The sequence below is a fragment of the Ictidomys tridecemlineatus genome, chromosome 5, assembly GCF_052094955.1.
Source record: "Ictidomys tridecemlineatus isolate mIctTri1 chromosome 5, mIctTri1.hap1, whole genome shotgun sequence".
Classification (NCBI taxonomy): domain Eukaryota; kingdom Metazoa; phylum Chordata; class Mammalia; order Rodentia; family Sciuridae; genus Ictidomys; species Ictidomys tridecemlineatus.
In genome coordinates, this window is record NC_135481.1 from 31,981,794 (window position 1) to 32,007,263 (window position 25,470).

Below are 25,470 nucleotides of genomic sequence, written 5' to 3' on the forward strand. Positions count from 1 at the left end.
TTACAAACACGGACTTATAAGGGCTGTGCCTTAACTGATTGATGCATACCTAATTTGGGATGTCCAGGGAACTGTTTTGCCAACTACAAATATAACAAACATTACTTGTAAATCGTGCTGCTGGAAAGGATCTTCAAACATCAACGTGTGGCATAAGTACACACAAATAACAGTGGCAGAAATAATACTACCTGTCGCAAAGGACTGGCATGTCAGCCTTTTCTCCAAGAAAGGCTTCTGGTCCTAGGCTGACCTTACTTTCACCAGAATGAGGTAGTTCCAGAGTCCCAAGCAAGGGAGGAGACTGTTCCTCCACCTAGGAGCCTAGAAACTGTTCCCGAGACCCTTCCACAGACATCAGCAGCACCAGATTCGCCAGTTGCTATGTTTAGTTGCTAAGGCACTAACCCTCTCGCAGGAAGAGTGGGGCAGTGCACTCTCTTTTAACGTCGTAGCAAATCCTCTAGATGCTGAGAGCATTAGTTCCGGGAAGAAACTCAGCTCCCCTAAGAGCGACGGGAAGGCGAGGCGACGCTGGGAGTGACGCCTCTGAGCCGCGGAGGATTGTGGGAGGAGGTTGTCTCCAATTTCTCCTCCCCTCCCCCCCTCCCGGCCAAGATGTCTGACATGGAGGATGATTTCATGTGCGATGATGAGGAAGACTACGACCTGGTGAGGCGCAGGGAACGGAATTCTGGGGCTGGAGATGGTGTCTGGCTTTTAGGGCCGAGGCTGAGGAGGCTACAGCGTCTCCCTGTAGAGCATGTGTCCCTTTGAGCCTCTCCGAGTGCAGTGACAGGACGGGTTTACCTCCTCCCCCTTCCCGCACCCGGCTTGGGCCCTGTTTCTCCAGCATGGGGGAGGGGAGGGTAAAGGAGGCCGAGTAGGGGGTCCCAGGCCTTTACGCTCCAAGTCCAAACGCCTTCTTGGTTTACACCGACGCCCCGGCCCGGGCGTCCGGTTCTCGATGCCTCCTACCTCCTCCACCGCGCGAGCCGCCTCGGGGACAGTGCAGCGGTCTAGGCCCTAGCTTTCCGCTTTGGGGCCCAGCATTCCGAGCCCTTCTTCACACTGACCTGAGCGGGTGCGAAAAACCGGGAGAAGATCTGAAAACTGGGTGGGAGGGGGGGGGGGACGATACTGGCCCAGGCCCGAACGCGAAACGCTGCTTGCTACCTTCCTGGAAACAGCTTAAATACTTTTGTCCGGGGTCAGTTTTGGTCAAAAGTAGGGGTACAGTGAAGAGTTCAGAGCAAGGATAGCTGGAAAAAAAAATTGAACCACTTTTTCAGTTCTTGAAAGAGAAAGCTGGAGTAGGGGTAGGTTTTGCTTGTGATTTTTGGGACTTTTGGGGGGGCGCGGGTGATAGGGGGATTAAACCATGGGCTTTTTCCTTCATTTAAGAAATTTCCCAGTATTCAACTTTTGAAACGTCAACGTGGTAGAAATAAACAAATTTATCTAGTTCAGTGGTGATTTTTTAAAGATTCAAAGTTTAATTTATTAACGAGTTTACAGGTTTTACCAACGTTTCAGGTTCATATTCAAAACCAAATGTATGGAAACTAAGAAAAATTATCATGATCAAGAATTAGCATCAGCTTTATTTGGGGGCATTTCGTTTGGTTCTTGTTTTGAAAGGAGAGTTTGTTTTGTTGATGTTTCGGTACTGGGGATTGAACCCAAAGCCCCCCTCACACTAGGCAAGTATTCTACCACTGAGCTCTGTCCACATCCCGGCCCTGGTTTTTTATATTATGATGATGATGCATTATGGTAAAGTTGTGAGGTAAATGCTTTAGGAAATCTGGCTCATTTTTAAGTGTCAGAGAGTCTCAAGATAATTTATATATATAACTTCTTTGCCTATGGGAATCCAGAAGTCATTTCCAATTAGTCTTTGCATTTTTAAGGAAGGTACATTTTGCAAAAGGGAGAGGGATGTGCTTTCTATTACTTGAAAGCCATAGTAGAGATTTGGGTAATTATTGAAGTTAACTGAAGGATGTTGCTAATAGTTATGGTTTCTGCCTAACAGGTTTGCACAGACCAGCTGTAGGCAGTGCCTTCAGTTCTCTAAAAACGTATTATATCTATGTGTTTTTATTACATGTATATTTATATTACAGGTGTTAAAGTGTTTGTTTTAAATGTGTTTATAGTTTTAGTTGATGTTTTTAAAAATTTCTACTCATCTTTCCTAAGCAATAATATTTAAATACACCACTTGTTAGCACTAATATTAACTTAAAGATAATAACTGAAAATGTAAAGTTACAGTGATGAGAACCTCATCCCAGGAAGTACTTAATTAATATTTGCAAGATTTTAAACTAAACATATAATGTTTGAACTGTTTGCTCAGCCTTTCAGGGCTTATTCTACATGAACAGTAGAATAAGGTTGAATATGTAGTTGTTTTAACTTTTTAAAAAGAAACTACTACATAATTAAATGAAATGGGGGAAGGAGGGGGTCCTTTCTTTTCCTGCATTCTGTTAAATAGTGCTTCTTCCTCACCCATCTCATATGTAAGATAACATTCGAGATCCCCAATCATGTCAAATAGTAGAAGTTATTACACTTTGTCTACTAACAGTTAAAACATTATTTTACCTAGGTCCTTTTTTGTTTGTTCATATTCATAAATCCTACAGAATTGATCTGCTGTCTTAGGGAGATTTCTTTTTGATAAAAGGTGTTGTTTGTTGGAAAATTGGTTATCATTTCATTTTAGTTTGTTAACTAGCGTAGCACATTTCTGACCAGCAATACTCATTATATCTTCATAGGCTATAATTTATTTATCAGTAAATTTATTCACTGATAAATTTTAATACCCTGTATCTCTTTTTGTTCTTGCCAAGTAGAGTGGAAATGGGTGATTTACCTGAAAAATTAAAAGTTCTGTTTCTATACTGCTTTTATCCAAGAAAGTAAATAATTTGTGCCCAAGAACTGATAGAAAAGAGAATTAACTTTGTTGGAAAAAAAAAAAAGAAGAAGAAGAACAAAGTAAAAGAAAGTCAATATACTTGACTTCTTATTTTGAAGATGTTTGGTTTTATTACAGGCAAAACCAAGCATTTTCTAAGAATAATAAATTGTGTAGTAGTAAATAAGACATAGTAGTAGTAGATGCCTTTTAATCTCGTGTAAATGTTACAGATTTATAGATTATTTGCTGATCTGTTATTACTAAATAATAACTACGGTGCCATTTATTAAGTTGATAAGATAGTTTATAGGTTATGTATTATAATTGTTTAGCCCTTGTAGCATGAAGTTACTTAGTACTTCCAATATTTTTAGAAAGGATTTAATACAAACTGAATTTATACCAAAAAATATTTTTAGTAAGTTCTTCTATATAGGTTACATGTTATATATTTGAATATAATGGAATTAAAAGGAAATCATTGTCCAAAAAAAATAGAATAATTCCACTTGGTATATATATTATTAAACTGTGAGCCTCATTATATTCCCCTAGTCTAGTTTTTAGTTGGGATTAGTGAATGAATGTTTATTACTATTATTTTTCTTGTCTTGTTGTTGTTCTAATTAGTTATTCATGACAGTAGAATGCATTTTGACACATCATACATAAATGGAGTATAATTTCTCATTCTTCTGGTTGTACATGACATAGAATCACACCAGTTATGTAATCATATATGCGCATAGGGTAATAATGTGCATATCCTGCTGTCCTTTCTACACCCACCGCCCGTACCCCTCCCCCTCCCCCTCCATTTACTCTCTTCTACCTAATCCAAAGTAACACTATTCTTCCCCAGCCCCTGCCTTATTGTGATTAGTGAATGAAGTTTATTAGTATTATTTTTCTTTTCTTAGTTGTAGATGGACATGATACCTTTATTTTTTATGTGACGCTGAGGATTGAACCCAGTGCCTCACATGTGCTAGGCCAGCACTGTACCACTGAGTTACAACCCCAGCCCATCTTTCTTGTCTTAATATGTGACAGTTTTAATGTCCTAAATTTTTACTTTTGTCAACTTTGAGTGCGGGTATGGAGTTGAGCAATAAAATTAGAGAAGTGAAATAGTCCATCACCAGAGCTGTGCACACATAACCATTATACATGTTAAATTTTTAAAATATTAAAGACCTGACAGTGTAATTACTATCCCAATTTTATTAGATTAGGGGAAAATATAGAAAATGTCTAGAAGAAATCATTGGTGATTTTTTTTTTGCAAGTGTGCTAGTGTTGAGCTACAGCCCCAGCCCTAGATGTGCTCTTTTATTGCAATAATTTTAAAAAATATGACTGCTGAAAGGCAGACAGTTCTTAGAGGTTGCCAATCACATTGATCATGTGCACATTTCACATTTACATATAAATAAATACTTCATTCTTTTGGATTCAGTTTTGAAATTATTAATACAATTGAGGAAAATAAAAGCAAAAATTTGAACAAGGCGGTGATTTTAATTTTTAAAAATTGTTTATTTCAAATATTCACAGCTTCTTACAAACGTTCACAACAAATTATGGTACTTTTATTTCTGGGAGTAGGGCAGGGAGCAAATGATGAATAAAAATGTTACTTTGGGTACTAGGAATATAGTTTAGTGATAGAGCACTTGCCTACATTATGTTCAGTGTTGGGTTTAATCCCTAGTACCAAACATACACATAAACATTGTTTGGCCTTGGGAGACTAAGCAGTGATTCTGTCATTGCTCAAAATTGTTTTGAGTTCCACTTAGAAAATTGTCTTCAGACCCTTTAACATGTTTGGTCTTTTTAAAATAAGTCGTACATAATAAGCATGATTCAAAAAGAGAAAATATGTACATTAAAATTTCCTTTCTAGTTCCTCTACTGCCCAGTTCCCATCCCCCACCCACCCAACCAAATATATATTCTTTCCTCCAGGTATAGCATATTTTAGTTCTACACAATGCTTTAACTTATATACATTTTTCTACATAATATTTATCTTAGAGATTTTTTTTCCTCCAAATATACAAAAAGCTTTCTTTTTTCTACAGTTTTCTTTTATAGAGTAGATGGTGAACTATATTTTGTTGATGGAAACACCTAGTTTTCTTGCAAATTTCAGAAGTGTTACTATAGTCCATGTGTTTATCATCTTAAAAAAATTTACTGCCTTGGGTACTGGGGATTAAACCCAGGAGAGCTTTACTACTGGGTTGTATCCCCTTTTTAATTATTATTTTGAGACAAGGTCTCGCTAAGTTGTTTAGAGCCTCCCCATGCTGAGGCTGGCTTGGAACTTGCAATCCTCCTGCCTCAGCCTCCTGAGTCACTGGAATTACAGGCATTTGCTGTCACGCCCAGCATGATTTTATTGCCTTTTAAAGCTACTACTTCAAAGAAAATATTGATTTGGAATATAAGTTTTGGTGAGTTTTCTAAAAGCCCTGTTGCTTTACCTCATTGATGTATCTTGTATAATGAAATTAGAAGGTTTCAAACAAAGATAGCTAAAATAAATGTGAGACACCCTTTAAATGCTAAGAACAAAGTAAAATTATGCTCCTAAATATTTTAAGTTAACAAATTAATAAATTTAATAATAGACAAACTTAAATAATAAAATAAATTTAAGATTTTTCACAGTAACTTGTATCTATAAGATATAAATATTCAACAAAAGTTCTGTTAGCTACATATCATGTAACTGCATAATTGTAGAAAAATTGATTTTGCTGAGAATTGAGGAATCACAAAGGTAAGCATTGATGAATACATTTCCCAGAACTATAGGGTTGGGGTGTACCATAGGAGAAAAGCAAAAATGTTTAAAGGCCAGGAGGTGGTTTAGAATTCCTACCAAAAATAATAGTTTATGCTAAAGATGTTAAATTTTGTGGCATATTTGGGAAAAGGAGAATAAATCTGAACAGTATGGATGGGGCATATATTGCTTTGGGGAAATGTTGGAACATGATTTATTATATAAGTAGGTTGAAACTATTATTGAACTTCAGGGGTTTTTAAATTCCTTTTATGGTATTCAAAGTATTTGTTTATTTTACATAAATTGCTTAATTCTTTTTTTAAAAGCACTCTTCATCTATTGATTGAAATTTCAATTTCTTTTAAAAGTTTTTAAACTCGAAAATTGTTATCATTCAAATAAGTAGATTTGGTTTAACAATATTTGTTAATATTTCTCCTATATCCCTATTCTGATTAATGGCATCTTTTGATACTAAGCCATTGACATAGTTATTATTGGTAAATTTATTTTCCTTTATCTTGTGCCCATGTGGTGACTCTCTATTTTTATTCCATTCTCCTTTTTTTTTTTTTTTTTTTTTTTTGGTACCAGGGATTGAACTCAAGGGCACTTAACCACTGAGCCACATCCCTAACCCTTTTTACTTTTTTATTTTGAGACAATCTAAGTTGCTTAGAGCCTCAGTTGAGACTGGCTTTGAACTTGTGATCCTCCTGCCACAGCCTCCCAAGTTGCTGGGATTATAGGTATGTTCCACTGCACCAGCATTCTCTTTCTGTTCCCCTCATTCTACTACTTGGGATCAAATCTCTATCATCTCTTGAACAGACTGTTGTGTGAGTAGCCACTGGGGCTACTCTTTGCTGCCAGAATGCTCTTTCTAAAACACAAATTCTGATTATCTCTTCATTGGATTGGAACTCCTTGCTAGATTTCTATTGCCCTGTTCCTCTGTCTAGTACCAGTTCATTTCTTATCAGTCCTTTGCATACATCCTATGTTTTAGACCAAACTATTCATGGATGATTCTTTCAAATATATATATATAGTCTTTAAGCTTACTTGCCTTTGCATGTTTTATCTGCCCTTTCTCAATGCCTGCAATCCCTAGTCACACTTTAATACTTGACTCAAGTGTCTTTTCCTTCCTCCAGCTCTGGAATATTTAATATTCTTTTTTTCTTTTGGGTGGTTTTTTTTTTTTTTTTTTTTTTGGTGGGACTACGAATTAAACCCAGTGCCTTGTGCATGTGAGGCAATGAGGCAAGCAGTCTACCAACTGAGCTATATCTTAAGCCCAATATTTCTTTTTTGAGATGTCACTATACCTAGTATTTGTTATTACTTTTGTTGTGTTATAATGCAGCTTCATTTGCATATCTTAAATAAACCTGGAGTTCCTTGAAGTGAAGGACTGTTAATTTGCATTTGTGTGTACTAAATTGTTGGTATATACAGTCATGTGCCACATTATGACATTTGGATCAAATGATGATGAACCATATATATTATAGGGGGCCATAAGATTATATCCCTTAGCAATGTAGTAGATTTCTTGATATACGTACACTATAATATTCACAAGGAGGAAATCCTCTACTGACTCATTTCTCAGAATATGTTCTTATTGTTAAGTGAGGCATGACTGTATTAAAGGTCATGGTTGTTAAATATAAACAATAAAAGCATCTGAACAATACAGTTGTTCTTCTAAAGATTTTTAAGTTGTCCATTTTAAAAAACCAGGCCTATGTAATAACAGAAGAATAGTTCTGCTGTCGGGGACAACATGTAGAGATAATTCGACTCACTAAGCTGCAGTTGACAGGTTAGTGATGTCATGATGACTGGTTCAAACCATATGAACATGGTATTACAGATCATAACAAGATTGCCTATTCATAAGTCAATTAGAACATCAGTTGTGGCTAAAATTATATATTTTGGCAATAAAATTCATGGATGATATACTTTCATATAAATATGACAAATCAAAAGAATATATTCATAAAATTTTGAGAACTAGATCAAGTCTAACTAGATCTAGTGATTTATATGTAAGTTTTTGGAAATGTTTGTTCCAAGTTAATAAGACAATTAGAGAAGAATTGATTTCCAAAGGTATAAAATAGGTTTTATACTATAATTCTTTACCCTAAGCCTTCCTTGAGAAGATGGCCCTTAACTGAGATCTGAAATGATATGTCGTCGTTGACCTGATGGTGAGAGGTAGAAAAGGAAATAGCATGTAAAGGTGGGAAGGAGCTTGGCCACTTGTGAGGTCAGGCCAGGGTAACTGCATCAAAGTAACTGAGGGGAGAGTTTATAGTAGACAAGGCTGGATGCATTGTCAATTGTAAGATTTTTTATTATTATTATTTTAAACTTAATTTTATGAGCAATGGGAAGCCAGGAAGAGAGAAATGGGATAATTTACATTTTTTGTGAGGATTTTGGCTGCATACCTTGTGAACATTGTCACTTGAAGGTTAAAAGGGGGAATGGGAAGACTTAAAAGAGTTTGTGGAAAGATGAAAGTAGCTTAGTAGGGAAGGGTGTAGCTGGGGAGAAAGGAGAAGATGGATGGGTTTAGATTCAATAAAGACAACAGAATAACTGCTTTTGGTTCTTCAGTTGTCTCCCATATTTATACTCTTCCTCCTGTTCTGTCTAGCAGACAAATTCCCCCCATTTATCTTTCAAAACCCAGTTTCAAACCCATCACTATTATAGCATCATTTAGTCACTGTGATGTACAGTTGGCTTGTTTATTCTTTATTAATTAAATGTTAGTTTTATCAGTTTTATTATAGTCAAACCTAGTGAAATAGTTGTCATCAAACCTAGTGAAGGAGTTGTAGTGAAATTTATTTACTACCCGGAGTCTGGTCTTTTCCTTAAGTATTCTAACAGATTTTCCTATGTTGAACATAACTCAATTCCAGGTCTGAAATCTGAGACTGAGTGTCACTCGTGTCCTTGCACAAGGATCCTCCAGGGGGCGCACACTACCAAGCTACTTTTTGATTATTGAAAAATTCATCCTGTGTTGATATATTTTGAATTTTCTAAACAAGTACTACCCTCAGTATATTTTTCTGCACTCCTCTACTTCTATAAGACTTTACAGAATTTTCCATAAATATCTCTAATAAAGAAATTAACTGTTTCAGTTTTAGAAATAACTTGATATTTTTCTTATCTTTTTTTTTAAGTATAGCTTAATACTTTTCTTATCTTTCACCATAGTATTCTTAATTTAACATAAATTTTCCCCTCATGGCAGAGGAGGAAATAATTTACAACTTCCTAAAATAATAATTTTCATTATGCCAATCTGTATATTTTGTAATTCTCATTATTAGATTGAATATCTTGAAACTTTTTAAAACTTATTTATACTTCTTCACCTACTGTTCATAACCCGCTTTCCATTCTGCCTTATTATTTTTTACTAAAACTTGAATTTATGTGATAGAAAAATTTTATAAAGTTATATAAATCCATTTTGGCTTACTTGATTTGTTAAAACACTAGTTAAATTACATTAACATAACTTGTAATGTGAAATGCACATAAAACAAATATTATTTTTAATGCCAATTATATTTGACATTAGACTACTTTGCCATATATAGATTAAAATTCTACGTAGATAGGATATGTTAGAACAATGAAATTAAGATTTAGAGAGTTGGAAAAAATTACATTTATAAAGCAAAGATTAATAATTAGAACTCATTTACATAAGATTTTTATTAGGTTGAAATGGGGGGGTCATTAACCCAAATTAGTTCTTTACATTCTAACTTGTGTTGATTCTACAGAAATTGCAGTTAAAGAATTCTATTTTACTATGTATTTGATTCCTCCCCCATTTTTAAATAATGGTTAAATATCAATTTCATTTTATCTGTGTTCAAGGTGGTTTTGTTTTTGTGGATTTTCCTATCCTAACAGTATTCACTTTTTACAGTAAAATGCATATGATATTACCCCGCTCCCCCCACTTCCCATTCATTTACTATCTCTTTCTTACAGGAATACTCTGAAGATAGTAACTCTGAGCCAAATGTGGATTTGGAAAATCAATACTATAATTCCAAAGCGTTAAAAGAAGATGACCCAAAAGCAGCATTAAGCAGCTTCCAAAAGGTTTATATTTTTTTTCCAGTCAATTCTGTCTCTTCAAGTTTATGATATGTTAGACCAAACTAAGTCCAAAGTGATTATATCTCAGGAATGTGTTTTGGATATTGGGTGGTAATCCTGTAAGATAAGTTTTTGTTAGGGAGTATATAGTTCAGAAGGGCTGCCCTACTATTTTTCCCAATCAAGCTGTCTTGGAAGCAGGATTATTGTCCTGAAAAGCATAGTAGCATACTGGCAGAAAGAGAACCAACTTGACGGTCCATCAATGTTATCACTACAATCTTATTCCTTTTGAAGATGGATCATATTGTTTTCTTGACTTATGGTACACTTTTAGGTTGTTCTTACCAAAGGTTATTCAGGGGGAAATATTCTAGGCCCATATAATCAAGTAGTAGTTCTTAATCTTTTGATCAAAGAACTTCAAAATAAGCATGCTATCCATAAAAAAGCATCTTATGATTGGTCTCTCTTTATTATAAGCCTTTTAAAAATTATGTTGAGGAAAGGTGGGATTCTGAATATGATGTAAAATAAATTCCAAAATTAGACACTGTATATCATAAGAAAATAATGTGCTAATATTACGTTAGACTAAACTTCCTTCCCTTTTTTAGGTTTTGGAACTTGAAGGTGAAAAGGGAGAGTGGGGATTTAAAGCACTGAAACAAATGATTAAGATTAACTTCAAGTTGGTAAGATTTGTTTTGAAGGGAATTAAACTAATAACGAGTGAATTCTGTAAGTGAAAACCTCATTGCAACAAAATACCATTTTATTGACTTCTCTAAAATGGTTCTATAACATTTCCATATTTGGTCTGCTTTGCAGTTTATAAATACATTAGTATGATTCATTTTAAAATTTTTTTGCCTAGAATACAAAAGCTTACCTTTTAGGTATGTACACAACATTTGACTACATTTTTTATAGAGTGACTTTTCCACAAAATGTTATTTTAGAAGCTTTAAAATTCTTCCACTAAGGCTAAAAACATTAGTGTTGTACCTAACACCCTTTCTGTCTCTCTATCCACAAATAATTCCATTGGTAAATCCAGATGACTTGATATATCTTCAGAATACATCTAGTATCTAACTGCTCTTTTCTGTTTCTACCTCTTTTACTCTGGTCCAAAGATAACATTCACCTAGATTATTGCAGTAGCCTGGTCCCCTTACTTCCTATTCTTACTCTGGTCTATTCTCCACAAGTGACAGAATGATTTTTTTTTTTTTAATGTAAGTCAGATTATGTCATTCCTTTGCTCCGAATCTTCTAATGGTACCCCACCTCCTCAATAAAATCCAAGTCATTAACATGGCCTACAAGGCCTTATAAACACATCCTTTGCTGTCCATCAGGTCTTGTTTTTTATTTACTCCTTACTAACCTTACTGTTTCTCAAGTCATCCCAAGCATACTCGTGTAAAGGCTTGCTCTTGCTGTTTTCTCTGTGTCAGATGGCTCTTTGTTTTGATTCAATTCTCTGTGCAAATGGTATCACACATCAGGATGGTCTTCCCCTGACTACCTAATATAAAATAGCATGTTTTCCTTCTGTTTTTTTCTTTGCAATTTACTTATTTATTGATTCTCTACATCTCTCTCCTGCATTAAGTTGTAAGTTCCATGAGAGCAGGACTTTGTTTTATTCACAACTGTGATAGTGGCTGGCATTTAGTAGATATTCAAAATTTCTGTTGAATGAACTTATAGATAAACTAGAAATGCCATAACATAACTTTATAGAATGCCAGTCCTCAAATTTCTTTAAACTGGCCAAACAGAATTCAAGAGTACAGGTAGAAATGGGGGGGAAAGAAGTTAGGATATGAGTACTAGGTACAGACATGAATCTTAGTTTGCTAAGGGTAGAAGAATTTTTAATAAGAGAAATAGAAAGTTCAGGTTAGCAGAGAGGCAAGCATTGGAAACTACAGGAAAATGGCAAGTGGAAAAGTAATTGGTAATCTGTGACTTTCTTTTTCCACTGTTTATTTCCTATAAGCTTCTCTTTCATTAGCTTTTCTCTCCCATCTGAAATTAAGCTCTCTTAGTACTTCTATCCAGTTAACTTCTGCTTACGTTTTTTTGTTTTGACATACTTTTAACTGATATAGCCTCCCTCCTTTAATGGGAATGGCCCTCTATAGTGTCTTCTACAAAAACTATCTGTAAAATGTTTTAGCCCATCTCTTCCCCCCCAAATATTAGGACTATTCAAAACATGTTAAATTTTTTAAGTTTTTTTGTATGTTATATTTAAATCTAGTTGAAGAAGGAAAAACATCTACATTGCATTTGCCCTTTTCATTTCTGCTCTGGTATTCTCAAAGCATTTTTAGGTTGCACAGAGCTACTATACTTTCTTGCCATTTACTGATTTTAAAAATATTAAACAAATATTTGCCTCATTGAAATTAATAATTTTCAGGACTATGGAAAAAGCACTAAGTATCCTAGGAGGAAGAGATTTTTTGATTAAACAACTATAGTGATATCAGGAGCTAAACGTTAACTCTTAAGGTTCTAAAAATCAGCTCTTAACATCCCAGCAGTACCTTAGTTTTTGTTCGTTTTAAAATGGATGCCTCCCTTAAGGCTTGGTGTGTTAGCTTTCTGTCATGTAATAAAACACCTGAGAAAATCAATTTAAAAGGAGGTAAGATTTATTTTAGCTCATAATTTCAGAGGTTTCAATTCATAGTCAGTTGGCTTTGTTGCTTTTGGGCCTGTGGTAAGTATGTATTCACCATGCCTATAAAGTCAGTTTGCCTAATCTTACCTTAATCTTCAATTACAATAACATAATTTTTGAAGAATGAGCTTTAGAGTTACAGCATAAGGAGATTAATTCAAAACTGTTCTTTTTGATAAAATCCTGTTTTAATATCAACATATTATGTCAAAGTTGGGATAGTCATATATTTCTCTGAACTACCTTTCTCTATATTGTTCTAAATGGATTTTTGCACATCACTGATAGGATGTTACCTGTTACTTATTCCTACATGAAACATACTTACAGACAAAAAAATAGTTTGATATATACACTTATAATTTATTTATTCTTCACCCTAATAAACACACCTGTTCAATTAGTCAGAAAAAAACACACCTGCCAATGTTCCGTCTCCCAGATTAGAAGAATAGAAATAGGATTTATTAACATGAGGAATTATTGGGAGTTGGAAATTATAGAGTCTGGATGCAGTTTATAAGGTTAGACTTATGAATTGACTGAGTAAATTTCCTCTCAAATATTTAACTGCTGGATGTTTCATTAGCACTCCTTTTTTTTTTTCCTTCAGATCTTTCATGCTTCTTGAAATAACCCACAGAAATATAAATAGTTATGGAAGGTATAGCAACATTAACTATGTCTGCTATTGAGTTGGAGCCTTAGGTAGGACTTATTTGACATGAGATGAGTACTGTGGCTTGAAATTCTTTTACTTCGTATTTTTATGTAGAGCCGGCAAACTGTAGGGAGAAAAGACTTTTGTTGCAGAACTTCCTAAAAAAAGGATTATGTCTTCAGGGCAAGATATTATGTGTCCTACAATGAAAAATAATATTTGAAATTTGGAAAATGTAGTAGTTGTATTTGTCTTACTGGCTGAGTGGATAAATTCTACTTGTACGTTGTTGTGTATCTGATTAGTATAGTCATCTGAGTAAATTTTAAGATAAAATAGCTATAGCACAATATATGTGGTCTCTCTTTAAAAGTGTATTATGAATTATATGAGCTACATTTCAATCCATATACTGTATCTTAATCATGTTTACATTTTTTAGTATACAAGTTTGTATCTAATACGTTTCTCTTCCCTCACAGACAAACTTTCCAGAAATGATGAATAGATATAAACAACTATTGACCTATATTCGGAGTGCAGTCACAAGAAATTATTCTGAAAAATCCATTAATTCTATTCTTGATTATATATCCACTTCTAAACAGGTTAGGCTCAGTTTTTTCCTCTTAGTACTGTTGTATGTTTATTGTTTACAGTAAGAGCTTTGTTCTTTAAATGAAAAAAAAAAAGGCCTAGAGATTTGATCAAAGCAGTTATGCTAGTTATTAGTATGCTTCAAAAAAATGTACTATTTTCTCGATAATAGTACTAATTATGGAACACTAAGAGGTATTAACTCCAGCTTAATTTCTTTAAATATTACCTTCAGATAAAAAAATAATCTGTAAGCAACTTTTCCAGGTTTGTATTTCGACTCCCATACAGTTACTATCATAGTTCTTGTGTTTTGTTCTGTTTTATTTTGTTTTCTCTGGTGCTAGAGCTCAAACCCAAGGCCTTGTACATACTGGGAAAGTGCTCTACTACTGACCTACACCCCTAGCCCTCATGGTTTCTTCTCAAAAACTATTGCTGCTTTAGTTAACCTTTGGGGAGCATTTAATAAGATTGTGTGCATGAACTTGATTAGGTAAAGATCCTTGTCAAGATCCTGTTCTCATGTCAGTTATTGCTTGGTATTGCTCAGTAAGTGCTCAAAAAATAAATGGTGTCTCCAAAGGATGGGTGAATAATAGTTAATGAAAGAATGGTCGGATGAAATAAAAGAATAAAATGAATATTGAGAGTGACAGTACTTTCATTATTCTAGATTTTGGTTGGTAAGATAAGCAGTGATGATTTTTTTTTTAACTTGGATTATTTGTTCCTTTTTTTTTTAAGCAACATAATCTTAAATTTTAGCTTTCTTTGATCTTTGATACAAAATGTATTCACTATATCATTTCTATTTCTTAGAACATTTGATACTTTTTGTATTTTTCTCAGCATCAGTTTCTCATTTCCTATATTTTCTACTAGATGCCATTTTTATTTCTTTTTTTTAAAAAAAAACATAATATTCTTTAGTTGGACACAATATCTTTTATTTATTTATTTATTTTTTATGTGGTGCTGAAGATCAAACCCAGTGCCTCACACGAGCTAGGCAAGCACTCTACCACTGAGCCACAACCCCAGTCCTCATTTTTATTTCTTGAGGTAGTTTTTTTTTTTTTTAATCTCTCTCTTTTTTTAGTTTTTAGTAGACCTTTATTTTATTTATTTATATGCGGTGCTGAGAATCAAACCCAGTGCCTCACACATCCCAGGCAAGTACACTACCACAGAGCCCCAGCGCCTTATTTCTATTTTTCATGTTTAAAATGTGATGAGAGGAAAAGATGGTAAATTTATGTTTTGTTGAAACATTAGCACTTAATGGTGCTAAATCTGGAATTAAGTTATATATCAAGTGCCTTTTCTTAAGTGGAAAGTGTTTTCCAAGTCTTATATAAACAAGTATCATCAAAACATTCTTGGTACACTATTCATGTTGTGTCCCGTGTTGGGGGAGGGGAATTAAGTGATTTTAAAAACTGAAAATCATGTGTTTCTGTCTGCTATTTTTCCTTTTGAAAATAAGAGATGGGTAGTGGCACTCTGACTTATTCCATATTCCAACAGTAGTCATGAAAAAACAGCCTTTCCTAAACATGTCGAACTTGCCAATTCTCATGTTCTTTTTTCTCTTGATCCTGCTAAGCAGAGATAAGGGAACCAGATATTCAAACATAGATAAAGCCAGAAGTAGAACAAGGAAGGTGAGCACAGGAGCTTATAATGCAAAACAGAATAAGGGTTGAGTGAATACTTGTATTAATATAAAATGAGCTATTAGATTGGGAAAGAGACCTATACTGTTATAGCATCACAATTATGGCAATAGTTATATAGTAAAATGTTTTCTGGGTGTTTTAAAACAAACATAAAAACAGATCATGGCACTTATCTTTTTATAAGTTTGGTCTGTGTTAGTTTTTTTAGACTGTAAGACATTTGGTAAGATACAAGTAGTGTATCTTATGTATTAAAGTTCAAAGATGCACTTTTAGTTTGTTCAAATTAACTTTATTAACAGGTACAAATTTGCTGTTTACAATTATAGAATTCTGATTTTTTATGTCAGATGGATTTACTGCAGGAATTCTATGAAACAACACTGGAAGCTTTGAAAGATGCTAAGAATGATAGACTGTGGTTTAAAACAAACACAAAGGTAACCATTACAATTACATTTATTTTCTTTTTCTTTCTTTCTTTTTTGAAGAGTGGGTGGGTGACTTTAATCTCTCCTAAATCTACACATCTTTTCTTGTTGAATTCTTTTTATTTCAATAAGTTTGCTTTTTTTTACAGCTTGGGAAATTATATTTAGAACGAGAGGAATATGGAAAGCTTCAAAAGATTTTACGTCAGTTACATCAGTCATGCCAGGTAGCATTTCCTTATTTATTTTTAATGTTTCTTTCTTTATCATAAAAAGCATAACAAATAATTGTATTCAAAATATTGTTTAGGGACATTTTTGTTCAAGCATTATCCAAAATATAAAATTTGAGAAGCAAGTTTTTGAAATGCTAATTTCAGTTTTTATCTTTTGTGGAATGAGGTACAGGTATCAGTAAACACTGTTGTAACACTTAGTAAGAATGAGCCTTGATAATTTGAGAAGCAATATGGTTGGGATAGCACATCTCTATATAAGTTTAACTGGGCTCTCATTTTATACTCCTACTTTTTTCTTCATCAAATAAGTCATTTGAGATTAATTTATATTCTACATAGTAGTTCTATTTCAAACGTTTTTAGCTCTTCTGATAATATGTACTGTTATTTAAATATATATGTCATTTCTGTGAATGGGGCGACTTTCAGGAAACTGCTTTAATTATCTGCAGATATTTTAATAGTTTTGCAGATAAGTCATTTATGACTGTTTCTTATATACATCTTGTTATCTAAGTTTAGTCAGATAAATAGCTATAGGTTCAGAGTCATGTTACATGAAAATGATAGAGAAACATTTCTGAATACAGGAGAGTCTTTCAATATATATGTAAGGAATATTTGGGGGGGTTCGAAAAGTTTTGCTTGTCTTTTTTGGTTTTTTTGTTTGTTTGTTTGTTTGTTTTTATTTTTAATGTACTACTGGGGATTGAACCCAGGGCTTCATGCATGTTAATTAAGTGGTCTACCACTGACCTAAATCCCCAGCCCTTTGTTTGGTTTCTGTAGGAACATAGCAAAAGATGCTGTCTGGATTGTAATAGTATTTTAATACTTAGTATTTGATGAAATTAAAGTTGAGATACACGATGATCTGGATGTACACATTGTTTTGCATATCATGTGTTTTACTCTGATTATGATTCATTAATGAATTTTAAACAGAATTTTAAGTTGAAAGACCCAATAAGCAATATATTCTGGCTTAGTATCTATTAGTATTTGAATAAATCTTCAAGTTAAAAGCATAAACATCCAGCTAGGTCCATTAGCACATACCTGTAATCACAGATACTCAAGGAGCTGAGGCAAGAGAATCACAAGATTGAGGTTAACCTGGGCAACTTGGTGAGACCCCTGTCTCAAAATGAAAAATAAAAAGCGCTGGGGTGGCCGGGCACTATAGTGCACTCCTGTAATCCCAGCATCTTGGGAGGCTGAGGCAGGAGGATTGCAAGTTCAAAGCCAGTCTCAGCAAAAGCAAGGTGCTAAGCAACTCAGTGGAACCTTGTCTCTAAATATAATACAAAATAGGGCTGGGATGTGGCACAGTGGTTGAGTACCCCTGAGTTCAATCCCCAGTATCCAAAAAAGGAGGGGACTGAGATATAGCTTAGTATGAGAACACCTTGGTTTCAATCCACAGTACTGAAAAATAAACAAACATCAAAGCATTCAGACATACAAAAAACTTATGACCACTTTTTACTTTTCCAGTAACTAGGAAGTAAAAAGGTTATATTGATTCCTTTTTGGCCATTAAAAGTGGTTTTCTGAATATGGTATATCTCCATTAAAATGTGTACTGCTTTTTTCAACACAGAAATAATATTATAAATGTCAGGCTCACTAACTCAAATGAAAATTACTAGGTTGTCTGAATTCTATCTTGACTGAAGTAAAGTATTTGCTTTCCTAGACTGATGATGGAGAAGATGACCTGAAAAAAGGCACACAGTTATTAGAAATTTATGCTTTGGAAATTCAAATGTACACAGCACAGAAAAATAACAAAAAACTTAAAGCACTCTATGAACAGTCACTTCACATCAAGTCTGCCATTCCTCATCCACTGATCATGGGAGTTATCAGAGGTAAATTTGTTTTGAAGAAAATGGGCAGTAACAGGGGAAGACAGTCAAGTGTCATTGCCTATAAGTAAATGACTACAGGTTGTTTTTGTTTTCTGAAAATAGATGGCAAAGTATTGAAGTCACTGAAATGGTGTAGTCTTAGAAATTAAGATGTTTTTTTTTGTGAAAGTTTTAACAATAAAGATTATTAGAAAATTCAATTTATCAAAAGTTCTTTTCTTGTTTGCAATGATGTGTATAAAATTACATTCATATGAGGATAAAGATTTGCAAATGATTATTTGGCTGATGTTTAATGAAGTTTTTTTTTTTTAATAAAGTGTATGTCCTGGAGACAGTGCTGATTAGGTTATAGAATTAAAAAACAAAATCAATGAAATGGTTTTCATTCTCATTTATAAAATGGTTAATCTTGTTATTACAGAACTGAAAATGATCCTTTTTTCTTATGTTTCATTCGGTACAGAATGTGGTGGTAAAATGCACTTGAGAGAAGGTGAATTTGAAAAGGCACACACTGATTTTTTTGAAGCCTTCAAGAATTATGATGAATCAGGAAGTCCCAGACGAACCACTTGCTTAAAATATTTGGTCTTAGCAAACATGCTAATGAAATCGGGTATAAATCCATTTGACTCACAGGAGGTATGTGCACTTTGTTAATTTCTCTTACCAAATATCTTTGTGGAAATAATTGGTATTCTCTGTATATATACATAATTTGTTTGTTTTGTTTTAACTTGTGTTTAGGCCAAGCCGTACAAAAATGATCCAGAAATTCTAGCAATGACGAATTTAGTAAGGTAAGATTTTATGTTTCAGTTAAGGTAAATTTCTTTAAAGCGATTCATAAAGCAGAAAAAAAACTTAAGAATTCAGTTTTAATATAAAGCATTTTCTTTTGTATTTTTGTATGAAATATACAAAGTTCATGAAATTTTTATCTTCTGAAGTCACTTACTATGCTATTTCCGTTATTCACAAAATTTCATAAATTATCTGCTGTTTGGTTTTCTTGTTATCCATGTGTTTGTGTTTGTGTGTGCTTGTACCTGCTATTTTTCAGTGGAAAACTAATTATGGATGTCTTAAAACATTATTTCACAATGTGTACTGCCCCTGGCTACCTTAATCCAAACTAAAATTATATATTGGTCCATGATATGTCAAGAATTTTCAATAAGAAAGAAACACATAAACATACTTTATCTTTTTTTATTAATGACAAAGTGAAAATATTTTAAAAGAATGTCATGGGTAATTTTCTGAGGTGGAGACTCCTCTGTCTCCTAATTTTTTGTGTACTTCTGTGGAAAAGAATAAATGATGTTGGTTTGCTACTGAAGAATTTGCCACTGAAGAATTTGCTGTAATCAATTAATATTAAAGTTGTAGAAGGTAAGACCAAACAAAAAGTCTAGGAGAACAGGTACATCTTTGCAAAAAGAGTCAGAGCGTGAGAAACTATCCTCTGGGCTAGGAATAAATGGAGCTGTATAGATACATTAAACCATACTAGACTTTGGCAGAGGTTGAGAACTCTGAACAGACTGAGGAGCCAAGATTTTTCTTCTTAAGGGGCAATGAGAGAGACTTAGCACTGCCCTTTCTTATGTAAATTAGAACTGAGACCTCCCCAAGCAATGTAGGCTTTTGTGGACTTTCTAAGGTTAAAAAAAAAAAAAAGTACAAGAAACCTACTAAGTTTCTTCAAATCCTTTGTTTTAGGTTGTATCAAGGTTGAAAAAATATGGTTAAGGCAAGAGGGGCCAGGGTTTTGTTGTTGTTTTGGTAGATATATATAGAAAATTTAGATAACAGCTATGTCTTAGTAGCCTTTTTTCATTAAAAAAATACTAGACGTAAGTTATGAATCATCTATATATAAATTTGGTTATTTCATCACATTAAATTTGTAAAATGTCCTCATTTATTCTGTTTTTATTTTACTATGACTGCAAGTTTTTTGTTTTGTTTTTAAAAATTCTCAATGTAGCTGTAAGAAATAAGAATCACTTTTTTTTCAGGGGAGCTAGGAATGTCCAGGGGCTAAAACCCTGAATTGCCAATAAGAAAGCAATTTCTTTATTGTTTGCTACTTTAGTCTGTTTTAACATCTGTATGTTGAATCAGGTTTAGTAGAGTTATCAATTTTAAGCAGTTTATTTGATGTACATTTAGCCACATTAACTTAAGAGTTGATTTGGTTAATACTTTTAAAATATTTTATTTGTAACATTAAATTGCTAAACAGCTGCTTTAGCTTTTAAATATTAAGTAAAAGTTTTGCCATGGACATTAATATTTTATATAAATCAAGTTGGTTAGATACATTAAAAATAGATTAAAGGAATGATTTTTTTTCCAGACCTGTAAGAAGTAATGATCATATTTACACATTTGTTATTTCTGACTCTACCCCAGCAAAGCCTCTGGGTTGGTAATTTTTACCCAAACAAGTGACATGTGGTATTCCACAATTTTGTACAAGATTTTTTAAAAATCTACTTAAGTAATGGAAAAATGTCTTATAGTTTAAAAAATATATATACAGATATAATTATTGTGTGCAAATGTTTTCACTACTTGAATATATCCTCCTATAGTATATTACAGTAACATATTGGGTAGGTAAGAAAGTAATGCTTCCTAATTTTATCTTCCTAGTCAGTTGCCAGCAGACTAGAGGAAAATAATTCCTGTTGAAGCACTTGAATCACCTGCCCCTAACATGAAGTTACATTGCGACCCAACAGATGGAAGCACAGCAGAGGGCGTGCAGAATGGTTGATGATATGTCTTACATATAAAGCAGACAGTGGTGCCATATCCAGAAGGTTGGCTTCTTCCTTCTCAGCACCTTTAGCAATCCCCATAGTGCCTTACAGAATTATTTCAAGAGTAGATACTAGATTCCTCAGAAAATTATGAACATAAATCAGCCTTTGACCTTCTGCAACAGGGATTCCATCACTCTCTACTTTGGGTGTATGTTCATCTGGCACTAATTATCTGCCACCAATGTTTCTGCTGAATAGTTCAGTGGAACTTTTAAGACTGGAGAGACTAGAGGATCACATGTTCCTCAAAGTTTTGGTAGTTGCTGGTAGCTTTCTAGAAGATAAAAATTAGGAAGCTGCATTTTCTGAATAACTTTAAGAGAAGGTATACTTTCTTATTTGGAAGATAAGCCAAACTCCTCCTTTAGAGTGCATGAAATCTGATTTCTTTCATTAAGAACAATTAGAGATTAAATGCACAATTTAATTTGAAAAGATCAAACATCAAATAGTTATTAAATGTTTTATTGTCAACTTTAAACCAAACTAAGATTTTGAGATTACTTTATTAGCTATGTATAAATAAATAAGTACATAAACCTGAAAGATTTCTTTACTCTTGCCTTTTAAAAAAAAAAATGAACACATGAAAAAAAAAATTGTGTGTGTATGTGTATGTGTGTATGTGTGCGCGCACACGCTAGGGTTTGAATTCAGGGCTTGCACATGCTAAGCACGCAGTCTACCTCTGAGCGATGTCCCCAGCCCAAAAATTCAGCACTTGCAGAAGGATATGAGTATATATATTTGTTTAATTCTGATTTACATGGTAGAAGCAGTAAATAATTTTAGACATTTCCATATGAAAATTGAGAAACAGGCTCTGGATTTTCTGATTTAATACATGATTTCTTCATATTTGACAAAATTTACACCTTTTTTTTTCTTTCAGTGCCTATCAGAATAATGACATCACTGAATTTGAAAAGATTCTGAAAACAAATCACAGCAACATCATGGATGATCCTTTCATAAGAGAACATATTGAAGGTATGTTCTTTCTGCTAACTGAATTCTGTTACTTTCTTTGACACTGTTAAATATTTCTTAATGGAGTTGTGTGGAATTAAACTGTTACTGCAAAGTATAAAAATGTTTCTGAATATTGTCATGGAACAGGATACCCATTAAAATGATAAAACTATAGCTGGGCAGGGTGGCACATGCTTATAATCCTAGCAACTCAGAAGGCTGAGGCAGGTGGATTGCTAGATGAGACCAACCTCAGCAACTTAGCAAGACCCTAAGGACTTATCAAGACCCTGTCTCAAAATAAAAAATAAAAAAGGCTGGGGATGTGGCTCAGTGGTTAAGCGCCCCTGGGTTCAATCCCTGGTACCAAAATAATAAATAAATTAGCTGATTTTATATTCATATAATAAATATTATATGTTGTCCATTTTGTTTGAAGTGGCTGTCACTTTTAACTTTTCATTCTAATTAGATACTGTTTTTTATTTATTGATGTCTAGGTTATGGTTTATTTGCCAAAAAACTTTAAATATGTCCTGCTTTAGCTAATCCTGAGATGTATTTACTACAGAAGGTAAAATAACATTGAGAAGGTTTCATACCATTAAATGAATGAGATTTTTAATCAATTCTATTGAATTCCCAAGAGCAAAAATCATCTCTTTGCTCTGGCGTCTCTTAGCCCCAGTGTACCCATCTATATGGAGTTTTTTGGGGATTTTTAAATGAATATTTGGAAAAACTTATTTAAATAGTTAAATTCCAGATGCATCAGGAAAATTTTTCTCTTTCTTTCATTCAATAAGCATTCTTTTTTAGAAGTTCTTCCATGAACCTGGAATGGCACTGTGCTTTGTAGATACAGAAAAATCTATAAGCATTGTGCATGAACTCCAGTCTAGTTTTTAAAAATTAAAGACAATTTTATGTTACGAAACTAGGGGAAATTTTGAATGCAGTATATAAAATACAGCTTTTGAGAGAACATTAAAAAGGAACTTTGCAGGTATAAATCAGAACTTATTGAAAGATTAGTTACTCTTGAGAAAATGGTAGACAGCGGAATAGTATTGAGAAGTCAAGAATATATTTTAGTAGAGTGAGACATAAGCACAATTATGGGAAAGCAGCCTCTAATTATACTGTGCATCTATTGGATCCACATGTTTTAGATCTAAATACTTTATGTCCTTGCAAAGCAAAATGATGTGTTTTGAGAAGATAGCATATATTAATTAATATGATTTAGAAGCATATATGATTCTTAAAGATATACAAATTGAATTACAATTGTATTAATTTTTGTCTTTTCTTTCAGAGCTTTTACGAAACATCAGAACACAAGTGCTCATAAAATTAATTAAGCCTTACACAAGAATACATATTCCTTTTATTTCTAAGGTACTTATATTCATTGATTTTAATGATGTGTACAATTTGTTCTTACAAATGTAGCCTATCTTTCCTTTTAAAAAACTAATTCTGACTTGTAATGTAACATGTATAGTGTTACATTTTTAAAATTAAGCATAACCTCAGAGCTTTGAATTTATGTGAAATTTTTGTGGGGTTTTTTTTTTTTTTTGGCATAAAATTCAATTAACAGAAAAGAGCTTTAACATTGTAGCAGATTCTTTCAACTACAGCAAGTTGTTGAAAAGAAGAGTAGCTGAAATATATCAGGGTCAAACTCAACCACAATAAAATTGTAGTAGGAATATTCTTCAAAAGTTAAATTGTTATCAGACCTGTGTTTAAAGCAATAATGAATTTACAGATCTTTTTACTAATTTTCCTTCATGTTATAGAAATGAATTTAAAATCAAAATGATTATGTAAAATCATGAAGTCTTCAAAAACATTAATTATTAGAATTATAATCTTTTGTCTTAGGAGTTAAACATAGATGTAGCTGATGTGGAAAGCTTGCTGGTGCAGTGCATATTGGATAAGTAAGTACTTTATAATTTTTTTTAATCACAAGATGTTTGAAATTGTGTCTTAATGGTGATAAAGGTAGCAGTTGAGTTCTTGATTTTTTTTATAAAAAGCATGTGGCTTCAATTTTCTACTAGAAGAGGGGTGTTTGTATGATGATTTTGATAAATGAACCTATACCTTTATTTCACTTGTTTATTTTTATGTGGTGCTGAGGATTGAACCCAGGGTCTCGCACGTGCAAGGCAAGCGCTCTACCACTGAGCCACAACCCCTGCCCAATAAATGAAATATTAAACATAATTTCTGAAAAGTTCTAAATAGTTTAGAAGAATTTCTGCATACGATATGTATATAGCAAAGAAATTATTTAATGCATAGTTATTTTAATGTTTTTTAAGTGTATGATATATGCTATTAAACAGTTTTTTTGGTTAATTAATAAGTTATGCCTAGTGATTCTTTTAGTAAGATTGATGAAAGATAATCAAAATCTGGTTTATTTCTAGGTTTGAATGAGGCAATAAATGTTATAACTAACACTAAATTCACTCAGTGTAGGCAACAGTTTTTATTGTTGTTGTTTGTTTTTTTTCTTTTGTTTTATTTTTTGGTGAGTCATGCCAGTACTGGAAATTGAACCCAGGGCCACTTTACCACTGAGCTACCTCCCCATTCCCTTTATATTTTGAGACAGGGTCTCCCTTAGTTGCTGAGGGTCTTGCAAAGTTTCAGAGGCTGACCTTGAACTTGAGATCTTCCTGACTCAGCCTCCTGAGTTGCCAGGATACAGGTGTGCACCACCACACCTGGCAGCAGTTTTTTCTTTACATTTATTGATATTGTGCTGAAAATGATTTGTACACATTTTCTTTTATTTATTTATTTCTAGCACTATTCATGGCCGAATTGATCAAGTCAACCAACTCCTTGAACTGGATCATCAGAAGAGGGGTGGAGCACGATATACTGCACTAGATAAATGGACCAACCAACTAAATTCTCTCAACCAGGCTGTAGTCAGTAAACTGGCTTAACAGAGAACAAGCTTTTACAGACATACTTAAAGCAACAGTGCAGAGATGTAATCCTTAAAAGAACTGGGAATGGCAAAACTACTGTCGGTTGATGTGTCCTGAAAATTATTGGAGTTATGGCAGAAGTGCTTTTTTGATCAACTGGTTTGTGTTTTGCTGCTGCATTTATCCCAAGAAAAACAGCTTTAATCTCCAGAAGAAAACCAAAATACCATGGGATTTATGCTGTATTGACATCTTGCCCTAAACATACAACATCATAGTAATTTGTCATGGGCAACATGACCAGAGAGAAGATTTTTGTCATGATTTTAAATACACTGACACGCTACTGTTGGTTAAATTTAAACATGTTTTACCTGCAGAAATTTTCTCACAAATAACCTGCAATAACTTGAAATGCATACCCTTTTGAACACTTCCTTTTCTCATGTATAAATGAAAATGTTTGCTGCATTTTGCAAAATGTCAATTCTCCAAAAATGTGTCCGTATATTTCTGTACCTGCAGTGTAGTAAAGGTTTAGATGAAACCCCATAATTATAGTGGCATACTGTCACTTAGGTTTCAAGCAGCAAAATAAACAGTGCAGCTCAGAAATGATA

The 25,470-nt window shown here is 33.4% G+C and overlaps 1 protein-coding gene across 2 annotated transcripts; it reads left to right on the plus strand.

Moving 5' to 3' along the window:
• Positions 1 to 530: 530 nt before the first annotated feature.
• Positions 531 to 25,470, plus strand: Cops2 (COP9 signalosome subunit 2). 2 transcript variants are annotated; one of them, XM_005316545.5, is made up of 13 exons: positions 531 to 672; positions 9,783 to 9,896; positions 10,511 to 10,588; positions 13,738 to 13,863; positions 15,864 to 15,974; positions 16,115 to 16,192; positions 17,904 to 18,078; positions 18,545 to 18,723; positions 18,829 to 18,881; positions 21,811 to 21,908; positions 23,209 to 23,291; positions 23,784 to 23,842; positions 24,721 to 25,470. In XM_005316545.5, the coding sequence occupies exons 1-13, from the start codon at positions 619 to 621 to the stop codon at positions 24,863 to 24,865; spliced, it is 1,353 nt and encodes a 450-aa protein (XP_005316602.1). In that variant the 5' UTR covers positions 531 to 618; the 3' UTR covers positions 24,866 to 25,470. The 2 variants fall into 2 exon arrangements, with proteins under 2 accessions (XP_005316602.1, XP_005316603.1); XM_005316546.5 differs by having other exon boundaries at positions 15,885 to 15,974.

Excerpts from the sequence above, each read along its gene's own strand:
- Cops2 (XM_005316545.5), top strand. The coding sequence starts at position 619 with ATGTCTGACATGGAGGATGATTTCATGTGCGATGATGAGGAAGACTAC. Across the intron at positions 673-9,782 it reads ATGAGGAAGACTACGACCTG|GAATACTCTGAAGATAGTAA; the intron begins GTGAGGCGCAGG and ends TCTTTCTTACAG. Across the intron at positions 21,909-23,208 it reads CATAAGAGAACATATTGAAG|AGCTTTTACGAAACATCAGA; the intron begins GTATGTTCTTTC and ends CTTTTCTTTCAG.